The sequence below is a fragment of the Engraulis encrasicolus genome, chromosome 8 (assembly GCF_034702125.1).
Source record: "Engraulis encrasicolus isolate BLACKSEA-1 chromosome 8, IST_EnEncr_1.0, whole genome shotgun sequence".
NCBI lineage: Eukaryota > Metazoa > Chordata > Actinopteri > Clupeiformes > Engraulidae > Engraulis > Engraulis encrasicolus.
The window spans coordinates 35841021-35857950 of record NC_085864.1 but is presented as its reverse complement, the minus strand read 5'-3'; the positions used below and the strand labels follow the sequence as shown (position 1 = coordinate 35857950).

Below are 16930 nucleotides of genomic sequence, written 5' to 3'. Positions count from 1 at the left end.
GGTCTGGGCGCAGTATTACAGATACTCACAGCTTGAGTGTGTTAAACATCTGCAGACAGATGTCGCGGATGTCGTCTTCATTCTTGCAGTCCGCCGACACCTCCTGCAGCACTCCCCCGATAGCGTCAAATACCTCCTCTCCATCCTCAAAGTCTGCACCTCCACTGTCCAGTACACCTGTAAAACACACACAAACACACACACACACACACACACACACACACACACACACACACACACACACACACACACACACACACACAATATATAGATGTGTAAAGATCATTTCCCCATGAACAAGAACAAGGCCATTCTTTTCAGGCATTCTGCCATTCATTTTGTCACGTCATCATAATAATTCCACTGATTATTCAACTGCAGAACACACCATTAAATCAGTACAATGCCACCATCATACACCATGGTGATTCATACATGTTATGGATGTACCATAGCTGTTAAATGTTACTATTTGCAGGGGAGCATGAAGAGGTTTCAGAAGCACAACTAGTACTTGAAATAGTTAACAGGTTCCAACACAGAGCCTCTAGTCCCGTCAGATGAGGGCAGTCTGCTCCTGCAACAAGCAACCCGGCTTTTCAGTGTAGCTATTGTTGTGCTGGGTAAGCGGGAACATAATGAATAAAAGTGTAATGAATTCTGTTTCAGCCTACTCTTGGAAGGACACCCAATATCATGACCACCAAAACCCAAGTCCATGTGTGATGCAATGTTGCGCAAAAAGTGCCTTGTCAGCAAGGCAGGTGATAACAAGCACATCATTCCGGGCCAGAGATAGGCGTAGTGAATTCAACTGATTTCAAATCATCCTTCGGCATAACTGAATGATGAATACTGGCATGCCTTCTCAACTGACTGCCCACAGACCCCGCTAGCAACCTAGGCTAACGTTGGCCGACAGTCTCGTTGGCTTTAACAGGTCTCCTCTTGTGACTCGCCAAGGAAGTGGATGCCATTGACCTTGTGTGAAGACTTTGGGACCCAACAACTCACGACATCTTTATAAACCAACCTGAACCACTCACCGGTGATATAATCGAAGACTTCAGTGTCGATTTCGGGAAACTCGCTCTTCAGGATATCCACGTATGTCGCCATGATAGACCGGCCCCGTCGACAAGGACCGCGCATGTGCTCACATGGTAGGAAGAACAGCCGTGTTCAATGCATTGTGGGAAATGAAGTCATGTTATGAAAGAATTCAGCGTCCCTCGGCTCAACCAGGGCTTGGTTTGAACCGTAGAGGGCGAAAACTGACAGTGGCAGGCATTTGCGTTTTGTAATGCAGAGTTTCAGCTGGTATCATATGTATAAAACATATTTTGACAAGTTTGTTTAGTTCAAGAAGAGTTTAAATGGGTAATGTTTGATCCACGGGGGATTCGCGGGTGTAGTAGTTTTTATTTTTATCTATGACGGCAGAAACTAGTGCTGGTCACAGTTGTTTCCCTAAAAGGGAGGGGAGTGTAATCATGTCCAACAACAGAGTGACCTATGATGTCAAAGGGCCCTCCAGGCCTTCCAAAACAAATGCTGGAAATAAACTCAATATCACCTCTATAATGGAAGGTAAAATAATGAATTATAGTCTAGATATGCTACAGTTGTGTGTATTACAAAATGTGTGGGAAATAAACTGGGGAACTAGCCAAACATCTGACATTGGGGTAAATTTCAGCTAGTTTCATTATAAAAAATAGTTAGTTTGTAACATATGTGTTACATGTACATTTATAACATGTTTATAACATGAACTGTGTTACAAACAAACAGGTTTTGTTCAATGTGTAAAAAGATTCAGTTACAAACAAACAGGTTTTGTTCAATGTGTAAAAACTAAGATTCCAAGTATTGGAGTGTCTCCGTATCGATCATGACAATGGTTTCCAAATATGTGTGCCCACATAGAAACAGAGCAGAGATTGTGTAAAGTAGAAGAAGAAGTCGGCCTACTCTAGATGTAATTATAACAAGTAGTAGTAGGCCGATATTACAAATTTGAAACCATGTAATGTCATACCAACAAGTGTTGTATACACAAGAGTACTTCTACTTTGTAGGCCTACAACTCTGAGAGTAGGCCTAACAAAAACATGAACATTTGAGGTAAATCATTGGCAGGGATTGTCAGTGGGATTATGTGAAAAATGCAAATGCTGCCTGACAGCCACAAAAGAATCCTAGGTTAATAGCCTAAATCTGTGTAGGCCTATACAAGAGGAGGATTATTGTCATTTTTTTTAAATTTAAACATGAAAACAGCTGTTCATGTTGGCGAGCTAAAAATGTTCAAGGATTTTGTATTTAGAGACAGGTGTAAGCTATAGGTGTCAGCATAACATAGTGCTACTGCATTCACTAGAAATTCTGTGTGAATGACCAATGTTTTGTTGTCGTTGTGCTATCCTTTGTGCGCAAGCTCAATGCCCACAGTAGCCTCTCCCATGTCTGCCCCTTCACGCTGCCCCTAGCAGCTGCGCTTGCGTGTAGCCAAACCTAACGTCTGACGGGCAGGCAGACAGATTCAGTGGGAGTTAGCTGTGTAATGGCGGCCACGGTGTTGCTGTCCGCGGAGAACACCGTACCCACTTTTGCGGTCGGCAATCCCGGAGCAGCAGGGACCTCCGGTAATGGATTAGGGGCAGCTTGCCCCGCATCTTGGAACCGTTCACTGGACCGGGCGTTAGACGAAGCAGCGGCCACAGGGTGCCTGAATCTCAGTGGCAGGAAACTGAAAGAGTTCCCAAGGAGCGCCGCCAACCACGACCTCACAGACACTACTCGGGCCGGTAGGTTGCTATCGAAGCTCATTGCTGTTTTTTGGGAGGACCCGAGGAAAATTGGGAACTGCGTGATAATCAAATAGTGCGCATCCTTTGTTCTAACTCCCCAACGCCCATATACTGCAATGTTGGTGGATACTGGTCGCCCTGCTGAGCCAACAGCCGAGCCTAGACGGATCGGCAAAGATTTGCCAGAACATTGACCAACGGTACACTAGCGTGCTAAAGACCACCAAATCAGCTAGCAGCCAGGATAGTCTGCGAAGTTAGCAGTGTGGCTAGCTCTACAAGTATTAGCTGGTAAACACGGGGGTGTGGAAGGGAAGCTATTCAAATTCTGCTTGTAAAATTGTAGAGTTGGGTGCGTTTACCATTAATTATTAGCTGTAAGCAAAAGTTGACAAGCAAACCCGACCTTAGGGTCTTGAAATTATTAGCAACTGCTGGTCAAGTCGGACCAAACTTTGTCCATTTTGTCAAAGTGACGTTTGTCCATTGCATTTAGCCCGCTAACATTTAGCGCGCTAGTGCATCTTGTGTTTTTATCAACGCAGTCTGTCAAACCCTCAGCAATGGGAGGAAAGCCAATCTTTCTGTCAAATAACCTATTGCAGAATGCAAAATTGATCTTAATATGTTTTTTTAAATCCCTGGAATGCCTAAAATATAATTAACCACCTAGTGATAGGCTTGGAAATAAATGTAAATATTTGAAACCTCTGTCAACTGATGCCCCTTTCACCATTGTAGTCAGTGTTCATATTGCAGCAGCTATTACAAAACATGCTGTTTTCGCTGTGGAAGATGAAGGCGCTCTTTAGAATGTATGGAAACACGATTGCAGATATAATTATGCCATCAAAACAACGCTGACAGCAGTGGTTATTCACTCTTTGAACTGTTGTCATGTCAAGCGTGAGACTCAGCGGGATGCCAGTACCCGTTATTGTTACTTCCACAGTTAAGCTCCTATGTGAGACCAAACCAAAGATGTTCTTAGTTCTTCTAACAATAGAACGTCTCTGACCAAACGTTCTGTTTTGAGCGGGACGCATCATAACGGTGTTGCAAAAAGTCACAGCAAAATAACAGCAGGAGAAAGAATGAAACAATTCCATTCTTCATTGTTCTGCACTTGTCTGCATATTTTATGGAGCAGGGAAGACCAGAATGCATCAGCAGGCCAGGGCAATGGGGCAGATGTTGAGTAACGGTGGCAAGCTGAAAGAGCTGGCATCTGACACTATGTTCCACATTCCTGCTCTATGCTCCAATCCAGACTGTCATCTAGTGCCACTAAACACACACACACACACACACACACACACACACACACACACACACACACACACACACACACACACACACACACAAACACACAGTAGGCTATGTGTTTGCTCTTCCTGTTTGGCCGTCTCATTCCTTTGTAGGATATTTCAGGCATGTCAACTTTTTTCCCCCTCTCCCGCTCTTGGTCGTTCAGTCCCAGCGGAGAGTTTTACAGAAGGCATTCAAACTGTCTCTCTCTCCTTCTTTCTGTCTCCCCCTCTTTCTCTCTTTCTCTCTCTCTCTCTCTCTCTCTCTCTCTCTCTCTCTCTCTCTCTCTCTCTCTCTCTTTCTCTGTCTCTCTTTCTCTTCGCATGGGAATTATAGTTCTCTGGTACAGTCTGGCAAACGGATTCCTAGTCTGGGCAGTTGTGCGGCTCTAGTCTACTGTGTCTGTGTGCCCCAATACCACCAGTATTGAAATGAACGTGTGCAAGGCAAGCATTGATTGTCTGCGAGTTTTGTTGACCCCCAGTGGGTCAACAACACTGTCTCTCACATGTGGGTGACAGACATGGGGGGGTGTCTGTGTGTCTGAGTCACGAGAGAGAGAGAGAGAGAGAGAGAGAGAGAGAGAGAGAGAGAGAGAGAGAGAGAGAGAGAGAGAGAGAGAGAGGGAGACCGTGAGTGCGAGAGCGAAAAAGAGAGGGAGGGAAAAGAGGAGGCTGTGCGGTCAACTTAGCACATCCCTCCCACCTTAACGAAGTTGTCCCAATAGGGTACTAAAATTAGACTTTGGTTTAAAATTAGGTGATAAAATGGTTGGAATGTGTTTGACAATAAACAGTTCAGGCTATTATTTGTCTCCCAAAAATACTGTATAGAAAGCTCAATGGTGCAGACAGAGGAGTTGAGACTTAATATAAATAATTTTTGATTGATGATCTCAGTCAGCCATAACCAATTTGACTAACAAATTCCCTACGGGAAACGGTTGGAGGAGGCCGGGGGTGGAGTGTCATTATGAATGAATGGGTCCTGGAGACTCCCCATGTGAAAGGCTGCCTGGATATGTAAAAACAGGTGCGTGTGTGTGGTGACGTAATGGATAGCAGGCTACTGTAGGAAGGGGATAAACTCAATTGGTTCAAAAGCAGACCAGAGTGGGCAGTTGGAATTAACCGCAAGTGTGTGAGAGAAAAGGAGGTAAACTAGAGAGAGGAGAGAGGGAGGGGGAACAGTGGTGGAAAAGAGGGCAGGAGAGCTAGTGTGATGTTCCTTCTTGTGCACAGGGACACCCTTGTGATCTTTATTTTTTTTTTATTTATGCCTGGTGTGTGTCACATGAAGCGAGTAATTAACGCCATCAATGCTGTGACCAAAAAACAGGGATGGAATAGCAGCAGGCAGGACAATGTGCATGCGTGCGGACATGTGGAAACCACATACTTTGCTCTGTGCTCCTTGAACAGAGGCTTTAAATCTCATTGTACTACACGTTGTATAAATAGCAATGAAGTCATTCTATTCTGTTCTGTTCTTACTACAATTCTATTCCGAGGCAAAATAGAATCAAGTCTTAGAGAATGTGAAATCCTTAGTAAATGAAAACCCCAAACATGGTAGTTCATAAAACCAGAATTTCATCTGGGATGATCTAACTGGATGGTGATATCTCTGGCGGATTTGTTGAGGGGGTTTATTGCAAGCTGGCTTTGGAACGCTTCCTCTTTTTGTTGTTGTTTGTGCCAGAGCGTGTCTATTCATATAATAGTTTGTGTGCACGTGTGTGTGTGTGTGTTTGTGACAAGCGATGAGTCACATCCACCGCTGGAATCTGCCATGGGGGGTAACAGAAAAGCTGACTGTGTGTGTGTGTGCGCGCGTGTGTGTGTGCGCGCGCGCGTGCGTGTGCGTGTAGAGAGTGGAAGTCAGACAGGCAGAAATGTGTGTGTGTTTTTTGGCGTAAGGGGATAGGGTATCCTATCCCAGCGTGTTTGAGTGTGCGAGTGTGGTGCTCTAGCCGAGGGCGCCTCTGTGATCACTCTTGTCTGTGTGCATTGAGGAATTGGAGCGCATGCTCATTGGTGTGTGTGTGTGTGTGTGTGTGTGTGTGTGTGTGTGTGTGTGTGTGTGTGTGTGTGTGTGTGTGTGTGCGCGGAGGCCCGCTCCTCTCTGCAGTGTTCTGCCGTTGTTGCTCTGGGGCAGCTCCAACGTTCGCTGCCAGAGCCGCTCACAAAGGAAAGCAAAGCGACAGCGGCAGGAAGTAGGGAGGGCATCTCATCTCGGCCAGAAGAAAGGAGGGAGGCCTCGCTAGCTGCCTCTGACTGTGGCTCTCTCTCTCGCTATGCTAGCTGCTATGGGAGTTAGACTATATAATTCCCAGCACTGGAATTGGGAAAGCTCAACTCTGCTCGTTGTAGTGCTAGACTCCTCTCTCTGCCTACTAGCTAACTAGGTAACTGCTATGGAATCTGACTATGCACAGGGTTGGAATTTAGAAAAGCCTACTGGATGTATACAAGCGCTGAAGTTCATCTTTTCGTTTGCTGTAGTCAGACGAAATGCTAAAGCTGAGGTTGTGTACTTAGTCCCTCAAGATCTACCTCTATGGCTGCCTAGCTAGCTAGCTGCCATGGAGATATGCTAACAATGGGTTGGATTTGGGAAAGGCCAACTGTGTTCCTACCTAACTATGGCCCTGTGGAGTCAGCTCCTGTCCTTCCTAAAGGCCACAGGATTGGGCAGGCCAACTTTGTCCTTACTAGTAAAGATCCTTTAGGGTCTGTTCTCCTCTCCTCTCCTCTCCTCTCCTCTCCTCTCCTCTCCTCTCCTCTCCTCTCCACTCCCTGGAGCTCGGTGGACCGTGCAGAGACCTGCGCACAGCAACCCCACCACGCCACACCACACCACACCACACAGCTGCTTTGTTTACCCCGGGCCGCGAGCTGAGCGAGGCTGACGCCCGGGGCAGACTCTGGTTGTTTATCACTGGGAGGAGCCCACGGGAGGAATTACACAATTACCCGATTAGGGAGAGACGAGGAAAGGAGCCAAGAGATGGCCGGAGACGACGGGAGAGAGAGAGATTGGGGAGCGGGGATACAGTGTATGGTGGCAATGCGTTTCATGCGGGAGGAAAGAGGGATTGGGGATATAGAGCTAGAGGATGAAGATGGGATGATGAAGCTAGATCGGATGAAGAGGGGCTAGCTAGGACAAGGACGAGGACGAGGACGAAAAAGCAATGAGGAAGAAAGTGACAGAAAAAGAGGTGGCAAGGAGAGGCGAGATGGAGAGAGTCGGGAAAGGGTTTGGGGTGAGGAGAGAAGAGAAGAGAGAGCGAAGAAGTAGTTCAAAAAGAGTGGGAAGGCAGATGGAGATAAAATAACAAGAGAATGGAGCTAAACAGAGAAGGGGTTAGGAGGGCAAGTAGAGAGAATAGGACATTATCCAGCTTTACCCATCAAGATCTCTCTCTCTCTCTTCCCCTCTGGATCTCTGTCTCTCTCTGTCTTCTGTGCATCTCTATTTGTCTTCCACAACCTCCTCTTCTTTATCTCTATCTATCTTCTGTGCCCCCCCCCACCGACTCGTCCCCTTGCTAGAAGGTAGCCACTGTCCTCTGACACCAATTTGTCCTCCTGGCCGCTTGTGCTGCCTCTGCTGAAACTGCTCATTTGGACAGCCTTTGTCTGTCGAGAAACCTAAATTACCACTTACTGGTTGGGATACGCTCTTCTGCATACCGAGGGCCATTTAACATTTTATCCCATCTTGTCTGGTCTCTGTCTGTGTGGGACCCTCACCACTCTGCTCAGGCCTCTTGTCTTGCGTGATGTGACATACTTTGTGCCATTTAATATTTTACCACCGTCTTGTCTGTGTCTGTCTGTGTTGGCCCCTCAGCGTTGTTCAGGTCATTGGCTGGCGTGGTGTGACCCAGTGACCTGTATCTTTGTGCTAAACTAATGTGCCCTGGCCCAGTGGCACGCGGCTGGTGCTGACTCATGCAGCGCAGTAGAGACTGCTGATGGGCACTGCAGAGAGGAAGCCCGGGACAGGTGGTGGTGGTGCTGAAAACAATAAAGAATTACATTAAGACTTTTTAATTCTTCCGCTGGGAAATGAATTTATACAAAATAATAAATTTGGTATGAAATGATATATTGACGATTTTATGCTGCTGAAATGTCTGACGGTTGGTCTGTCAGCAACCGGTCTGTGTTTTTGGTAGGTGGTTTGACACTTCTGTTGGCCGTCTTCACCTTTTATTCATACAGTTACAGACCAATAGCAGTCGCTACCATTGCAATGGCTCTGACTTGTCAGACTGCAGTGCATGAATAATAGAAAACTAAATTCTGTCAGAGCAGCACGGTGAATAATAAGAGGAGAAGAGGGCTCGTTGAAAAGGAGACCATCTCCAAGCGCAAGCGTGTGAGTGAGCAAGGAAGCCAGCGGATGAGTGTATCTGTGTTTGGGTGGTTGTCATGGCTAATGTAAGTGGCAGAGACAGCCGATAGTGCTGCTGAAGGGAAGAGAAGAGCGGAGGCTGGGTGCAGCAGCAGTAGAGAGAAGCTAGTACCCAAAGCACTTTGAAACTTGGGTGAACTCTGTGTACATTTTATTGTTTTAAAAGATGACCCAGTAACCAAATATAGCACCGCTAACTATCTAAAGGGACGAGCTAGTGCCCAAAGTAGTATTTGTGAAACTTGGGTGAATTTTGTGTGCCTTCTGTTGTTTCAAAAGATGAACCAGGAACCAAATATAGCACCGCTAACTATCTAAAGGTACAAGCTAGTGCCCAAAGTGGTACTTGTGAAACTTGGGTGAACTCTGTGTGCGATTCTGTCATTTAAAGATGACCCAGGAGCCAAATGCGGCTGTAAAATGCATCACACAGCAATGCATTAGCACTCCATCCTCCTGGAGCGCATCCAATGGTATGCTTTTCCCAGGGGGGCAGTTATAAAGGGAAAACAACATAACGGCATAACGTCTGTGCCGTTATGATATTGATATAAGTGCTCGAAAACTAAAATGGTGTCTCTACTGTAACCTGTTTCACCTAGCCTGATTATCATCGACTTTGAAATCTCTTCGAGACGTGATCTGGCCAAGAGCATAACAATTAACTTCCCAAACGGCATGGTTGTCCCGCCTCCCTTGGTTTGCTAATGGTTGTTTGCTTTCTGACAAAGAGGGAGGAGTTCCCGATTTTTCGGGAGCTCAGAAAGTACCTGCATTGCTCTTGATCTGACTAGTTTCACTGACAAGCCTGTCCCATTGCGAGGTTCTGTGAGTTCCTCTTCGTGTACTCCCTCCCCTTAGCTCCCCATAGCACAAAATAATTACCGGTATATCTCAGGCCCTGACTGTGGTGGCATAACGTAAGATATACTTTGTTATTGTGCGAGTGCAAGAGGCGAAGATGTAGTTATTGTGCGAGTGCGGAGAGGATGATTGAGAGCCCTTGTGTCTTATTATATGCTAACCACCATTGGGAGAAAGACCAAGTCGGCGAGACCGAAACAACCATGCATGCACTTGCCGCTGCTATCATTGCTTGTGTTGAGTTTAGTAACGAGGGAAGGCAGACACTATGCGCGCGCACACACACACACACACACACACACACACACTACCTCCCTTCTTTAGTTTGGGTTTGGCTGCATGTTAGTGTTTCAGTGGTCCACATGGGTACAGGGCCTTCAGTACGACTGCACAGGAAGTATAGAGTGTGCTTTCTGTCTGAGTGAGTTTTTTGAGTAGCATGTTAGATGTGTTTGAGTGAAACCTTTAAGAAGGAACAGGCTGTGTTTGACTTTGGATGCATGCAACCTGAACGTAAATGTTATGGCTATGCGGGCTGCTGTGTTTTGCTGGCCGTGATGTCTGTCAGTGCTCGCTCAGAGGTCTTGGGGATTCTCAGTACTAAGAAAACGGTAACAAAAATGTCTGCACAGTACACCTTTTTTGTCTTTCAATTGCCAAGCTTTTGGCCATAGACCTTCCTCAGGGCTCACTGCTTAAAAGTGGAACAAGCAGTTGAAATGTGTTAAGTCTCACTAGGGTGAGTGTTAGTTATGAATCTCAAAACACTAACGGGTCCAGAGAGAGGGTGTCTACGCTTCACTCTCTGTGATCCTCACCGTCGAGGACGGAACAATCAAGACAAGCTGGGCTACTTCTCATAGTAGGCTAGACCCAAGAAAATTTCCAAATTATGCTGATTGCTCCAGTCGTGCCTGGCTCAGCCTCAGTCTAGTCGATGAGAAGTAACCCAGTTTGTCTAGTAGGGCCCAGAGAGAAGTTTATTTTGTAGGCAGTTTAAGGGGAAGCCAATAAAGCCAGTCAGTCCTTTTAACAAGCGTTGCTAATAGTGAGAAGGAGACTTGGAAGACCATGACACGCACGTTCAAACATGGTGCAATGGGGGATGACTGTGCCTCATAAAAAACACATGCGTTTTCAGGCATGGGCATGTAAGACGCTCTCTTTCTGGTCTCCAGCGTAAACAAATGACATTCATCTCGTCGTCACGTGTTACACACACACACACACACACACACACAGGTCTCGCGCACAAACATGCAAGGACTGCTGTATCCATCCCAAGGAGCCTGATTATATAAGCCAGTTCCCAAGATCTGATTATATTGTAACTGACCCTCAGCCTTGTTTGTGTGTGTTGATGATCACAAAAGTGTGTGTGTGTGTGTGTGTGTGTGTGCGTGTGCGTGTGCGTGTGCGTGTGCGTGTGCGTGTTGTTTCACTATAACCACTGAGACATCTTATGTGTGTTGAAGCAACTCAAAGTGTGTGCGTGTGTGTGTGTGTGTGTGTGTGTACTCATGCTTGTGTGTTCTCCACACCGAGGGGGATCCCAGAGTAGGAAGCAGACATTGCTGTGAGAGCAGAACTTCCTGTATCCCAAAAGCAGCGCGCCGCTCAGGCCACAGCTGCACGGATAAATATAGCAGCTAGCTAGCAGCCAGGGAAACGCATTAGCGGGCATACTAACACCTACAAACATACTGTACGTGTATAGTAGTCCCGGTGGTCAGTCGAGATGGGCTGCCAATAGACTAGCATTAACATCATAGCCCACCCTGGCCCTACCATGGCGCTAACAGTAGGGCATTCGTCTGCTATGCGGATGGCCCGGGTACGATTCCGACCCGGGTCATTTGCCAACCCTTCCCCGTCGTTCTCTTCCCATTCGTTTCCTGTCAACGTCTTCACTGTTCCATCAAATAAAGGCACAAAAAGCCCCAAAAATGTATATATAAAAAAAACATAGCCCACCCCAAGCCCTAGCCAAGGAGCGCTATTGTAGTGCATTGTAAATGACTTGGTATTCTGGTTCAGATAAGTTAAGGTTAGGTTAAGAGGTAAATCATCTAATAGAAGAGCCTGGAGTCCTCATTTTTGTCAGAAAAGCTCCTGTATTAGATGATTTACCTCTTAACTTAACCTTAACTTATGCTGAACCTGCTTTGTAGTATAGGCCCCAGCTCGACAGACAGCTCAAATCGACAAGGCACAGGCTAACATCCAACAACAATGGGGCACCGATTGTGGCAATGGAAGGAGGACATGTGGTCATCAGACAGGTGTTGTGTGTGGTTCTATTCCTTTGGCATCGACCCCAATCAGGACTGCTGTTATTACGGCTAATGGAGAATAGCAGTCTGCACAGGATGGTGTGAAAAAGTCGAGAGACTCAAACCAACATTATGTTTCCTTGGAAAAATGCAACGGGTCTGCCTGAAAACACATTGTTAGTTCCTTGACCCCCCAAACCCCCCCCCCGTCTTGGTACGGATGAGTGAGACTATTTGTTGGGTCTGTTACAATACACACAGAGAGATGCATGGCGGCGTACACACACACACACACACACACACACACACACACACACACACACACTCACACACACACCACCAACGATTGAAGCACAGTCAGTCGTCTCCTCATAATACAATGCAACTCACGCTCACACACACACACACACACAGACACACACACACACACACACACACACACTCACACACACACACACAGAATTCGTCTGACACCATTGCCACAGCACAGCCAGTGTAATTATCGGTCTCAGCCAGTTATCTACTCAATTGAATACACTGCAACACACACACACACACACACACACACACACACACACACACACACACACACACACACACACTGACACCTCTACCGCCACTTAAACTAAGCACAGCCAGCCATCATCTCGCTCTGTATAACACACACACACACACACACACACACACACACACACACACACACCGAGTCTCCCACTGACTGCACCACCACAGCTTAAAGGAAGCACAGTGAGCCATCTCCCCTCAGTATAATGCGCTGCATATTTTTGTTTTGACTCGGGAGGCACGCCACGCTCACCCCCGTGTCAGACTCCCACACTCTACTCTCGGCAGAAGCTTAAGCTCTCTCTCTCTCTCTCTCTCTCTCTCTCTCTCTCTCTCTCTCTCTCTCTCTCTCTCTCTCTCTCTCTTTCTCTCTTTCTCTTTTGGAACGGCCGTCTGGAGAATTGCTCCAAAGTGCATATAATTTGACTATTTTGGGAAGCAGAAGGAATTGGGCATTCTGAGAGCGGAGTCGAGTCGGGGTTGAGTGGAGTGGAGGTGGAGTAGGGAGGAGCGGAGCGGAGTGGTTGTGATTCTTGAGGAAGATAATGGAGAGGCTTAGGCAGCTCAGCAGTCCCCACTATAAAGATCAAACAATCCCCGAGCTGCGCACCACCAGGCAGGATTCGGGACCGGTCCCTTCGGCGAGGAGGGAGTAAATAATGACCCTGCTCTCTGAGACGCACACACACACACGCACGCACGCACACACACACACACACACACACACACACACACACACACACACACACACACACACACACAGAAACACGCACACAGAAACAAACACCACACTCCACACACACACACTACAATTAAACTCTTTTCAGTGTTTATTGGGCCTTGTCCCCCCTGACACAATTACAACAGGAGGATACACACACACATGGCTCAAGGAGTCGGCTAGAAAGCGGAAGGTTGTTGGTTCAGCTCCAGCTCCACTTGACGTAACTGGGAATGAGTCAGATGGATATGGGGAGGTTCTTGGTTCATGGCCAGGTCCAGCTCTACTTAACCTCGGAGGTGGGTGGTGGGCTGGCGGATAAGTACAGACTAGATTTTGTTAGCCCAGTCGTTGTAAGCCTCTTAGTGCAAGACCCTCATGGCTTTGTTCTCTTTAAGTTAAGTAAACAAATGCCAACGTGGTTGTCTTTTATCTTGTCCACGGTGTACCCGTCCTCAACGTTCAAATAATCCTAGCTTGGTCACGTCACCACATTTCAGAATGAACCCGTACCGCTCTTTGTTGTGGTTTGGTATTCAGCTTGCTTGGTGGCGGTGTAGTATCAGAGTATCATAGGTTGAGTGCAAGTGTAAGTTGGTGAATGTGAAGCAATACCATGAATAGTTTTTTGGCTGCTGTGTCTACTTTGAAAAGTACTAGGTGGACTTTGTGGTAAAGATACAGCATTATGAATGGCAGGTCTACAGTGGTTTCTTTATGTATGTATGTATGTATGTATGTATGTATGTATGTATGTATGTATGTATGTATGTATGTATGTATGTATGTATGTATGTATGTATGTATGTATGTATGTATGTATGTATGTATGTATGTATGTATGTATGTATGTATGTATGTATGTATGTATGTATGTATGTATGTATGTATGTATGTATGTATGTATGTATGTATGTATGTATGTATGTATGTATGTATGTATGTATGTATGTATGTATGTATGTATGTATGTATGTATGTATGTATGTATGTATGTATGTATGTATGTATGTATGTATGTATGTATGTATGTATGTATGTATGTATGTATGTATGTATGTATGTATGTATGTATGTATGTATGTATGTATGTATGTATGTATGTATGTATGTATGTATGTATGTATGTATGTATGTATGTATTTATTATGTAGGCCTATTATTGTTTCAATTGTTCAGCTTATGATGCAGCCCTATTGACCCTTGCCTGACCACCTCATAAAATACTGGTTTTGCTTTCTCTATGAAAAAAACCCATAATGGTCTATGTGGTCAATTTGCCATACAGACTTCTGGGCTGCCATTTAGGTCTTGAATCTGGAAACAACATGAATGTTCCCCTCTTAAGAAGTTTCTTAATCATCCTCATTCTGTCCCCTGCGTGTCTCGTGCTGTTTCATGCACAGCACAGTCTGCATGTGTTGCAATACAACGATGACGCAGCACTTCATAAACACATGAACTCAGGCACGGGCACGCAGAAAGCAGGGTAGGCCATGGTGTTCTTGAGGAGTACACACACACACACACACGTGCGCATACGACACAATCTCCTGCCCACGCACACACACACGCACACGCACACAAACACACACACTCTAAAACTCTTTTGCGTACACACACTCGCATTATAATATTCACTGTATTTCACGCTCAAAAACACATAACTTGCACCATCATACCTTCTCTTGCTTGTACACCTACATGCATATTCTGTCTTTCATAAATGTACGTTAACTCACAGATTCATAGACTCTCTTATGTGTTCACGTAATTATGCACTTAACATACAGATTCATACATAGACACCACAGCACCGAGTGTTGCAGGCCAGCATGAGGAGGCTGATTATTTAGCTATGCGACGCTCTGCTATTCTTAGGCCTGCGTCGGCCCCACACCGCCGCCTGTTCCCGCGACTAGCGCGCGCACACACACACACACACACACACACACACACACACACACACACACACACACACACACACACACACACACACACACACACACACACACACACACACACACACACACACACACACACACACACAGACACACACACACACACACCGTCTCTCAGCCCCCTTAGCACTCTTTGATATCTGGCTGCTGTGCCGGCCGACAGAAAACTTCAGATTTTTTTATCTGCCTGTCACGTTAGGGCCTATTTGCAGCCGTCATGAGGCTTGGTGTGTGTGCGTGTGTTTGCGTTTTTGTGAGAACCATGTTGTTCAAAGATATGTGGTGTTTTCAGCACGTGTGTGTGTGTGTGTGTGTGTGTGTGTGTGTGCGCGTGTGTGTGTGTGTGTGTGTGTGTGTGTGTGTGTGTGTGTGTGTGTGTGTGTGTGTGTGTGTGTGTGTGTGTGTGTGTGTGTGTGTGTGTGTGTGAGAGACAGACAGGAGTCGTGTGTGTGTGTGTGTGTGTGTGTGTGTGAGACAGGAGTCGTGTGTGTGTGTGTGTGTGTGTGTGTGTGTGTGTGTGTGTGTGTGTGTGTGTGAGAGAGACAGACAGGAGTCGTGTGCGTGTGTGTGTGTGTGTGTGTGTGAGAGACAGACAGGAGTCGTGTGTGTGTGTGTGTGTGTGTGTGTGTGTGTGTGTGTGTGTGTGTGTGTGTGTGTGTGTGTGTGTGTGTGTGTGTGTGTGTGTGTGTGTGAAAAAAGAAGTAGCATGTGCCGCCTCGAGCGTACTGTGTAGACAGTTTTATGTGTACAATACATGCCTAGCCAAAGGCAGCATTTTCATGGTGTTCTGCCCCATAGGTGTAAGAGAGAGTGAAAAGTAGTTCTGTTTTTAAGAAGTACACGCCATTGTACAAAGCTCCACTGAGTGAACTAGAGGTCTGAGTAGCCTGCTGCCAACCCTCTGGGGCCGTGAACTTCTGTTGGCCTTCTGTGTCACTCAACAGGGCCTTTTGAAAAGCCAGTGGAAGCTTTGTCTGAGCTCCCTGCGTTCGTTGCACAGATCTGTCTTTCACATACTCTGTTGCCGTCTCGACTCTCACCTCTCTCCCTTTCGGTGACTTGCTACCTTTCTTTCTCTTTCTCTCTCCCTGACTCGCTTACACACACTCTCTCTCTCTCTCTCTCTCTCTCTCTCTCTCTCTCTCTCTCTCTCTCTCTCTCTCTCTCTCTCTCTCTCTCTCTCTCTCTCTCTCTCTCTCTCTCTCTCCAACCATACAGTACTCCCACTCCCTTCAGTTCCCTGTGTATCTCACACCTGTAACTCTGCTCCATACCACGCTCCCCCTCTCTCCCTCTGTGTGTGTGTGTCCCCTGTATCAACCCATTAGTCTCTCCCTGTCTTGCGCTGACTTGAGAATTAAGGAAAATTCAGGGGGTTGAATGGAGTGATATGTGTACTCTCTGCATGTGTCTGTCTGTCTGTCTGTCTCTGTCTGTCTGTCTGTCTGTGCGGCCATGTGGAACATGTGCAGGGCATCTGTGCCTGCGCCGGTTGTGAGGATGAGAAGGGAGAGGAGAAGAAAAGAGATAGACAGCCAGGAAAATGAAAGGGAAAGATTGGTGTGGGGGCGGGAGAGGGAGATGGGAATATCCAAAGAGAAATGTCAAAAGAAAGAACTAAAGAAAGCATGAAAGCAAAGTGGAAGAGATGAGAAAGGAAAGAAAAGAAAAGAAAGAGAGGATTCAGCTGAGTTGTGAGGAGTGGACGTGGTTGCTGCGGTAACCGCTCCTGGGCCGGGGATCAGAGAAGATGGCGGCCTGCTCGGTCATCGGGCCTCACGCCTCAGGAATGGCACACAACTCGCTTGGGCCGGCTCCCCCAGCTCTCTTCCAATCGCCGGCTAATTTTAGTACGCTTTTGTTTTCTCCCTTCCCTTGTTTTTTTGTTTCCCTCTTGGTCTTTTTTTTTTCTTGCTCTCCTTCTCCATGCCTCTCTCTCTTTTGGTTTATGATTTTGTCCTCTCTCTCTCTTTCTCTATCTCTCTCTCTCTCTCTATCTCT

The 16930-nt window shown here is 46.5% G+C and overlaps 2 protein-coding genes across 7 annotated transcripts in view; one reads left to right on the top strand and one right to left on the bottom strand.

Annotated features, from left to right (window-relative positions):
• The window catches only part of abcf3 (ATP-binding cassette, sub-family F (GCN20), member 3), a 34896-nt gene extending 33744 nt beyond the window's left edge, over positions 1–1152 (bottom strand). The window contains exons 1-2 of the mRNA XM_063205553.1: positions 1047–1152; positions 30–177 (exon numbers count right to left, since the gene is read on the bottom strand). Coding sequence (XP_063061623.1) covers positions 30–177; positions 1047–1152 — 254 coding nt within the window. The remainder of the gene's footprint in view (positions 1–29; positions 178–1046) is intronic.
• A 1380-nt stretch (positions 1153–2532) lies between these two features.
• lrch3 (leucine-rich repeats and calponin homology (CH) domain containing 3) overlaps positions 2533–16930 on the top strand; it is a 49502-nt gene continuing 35104 nt past the window's right edge. For all 6 annotated transcript variants that reach the window (XM_063205551.1, XM_063205549.1, XM_063205550.1 and 3 more), the window contains exon 1: positions 2533–2810. In XM_063205551.1, the coding sequence (XP_063061621.1) occupies positions 2567–2810 (244 nt within the window). In that variant the 5' untranslated portion in view covers positions 2533–2566. The remainder of the gene's footprint in view (positions 2811–16930) is intronic.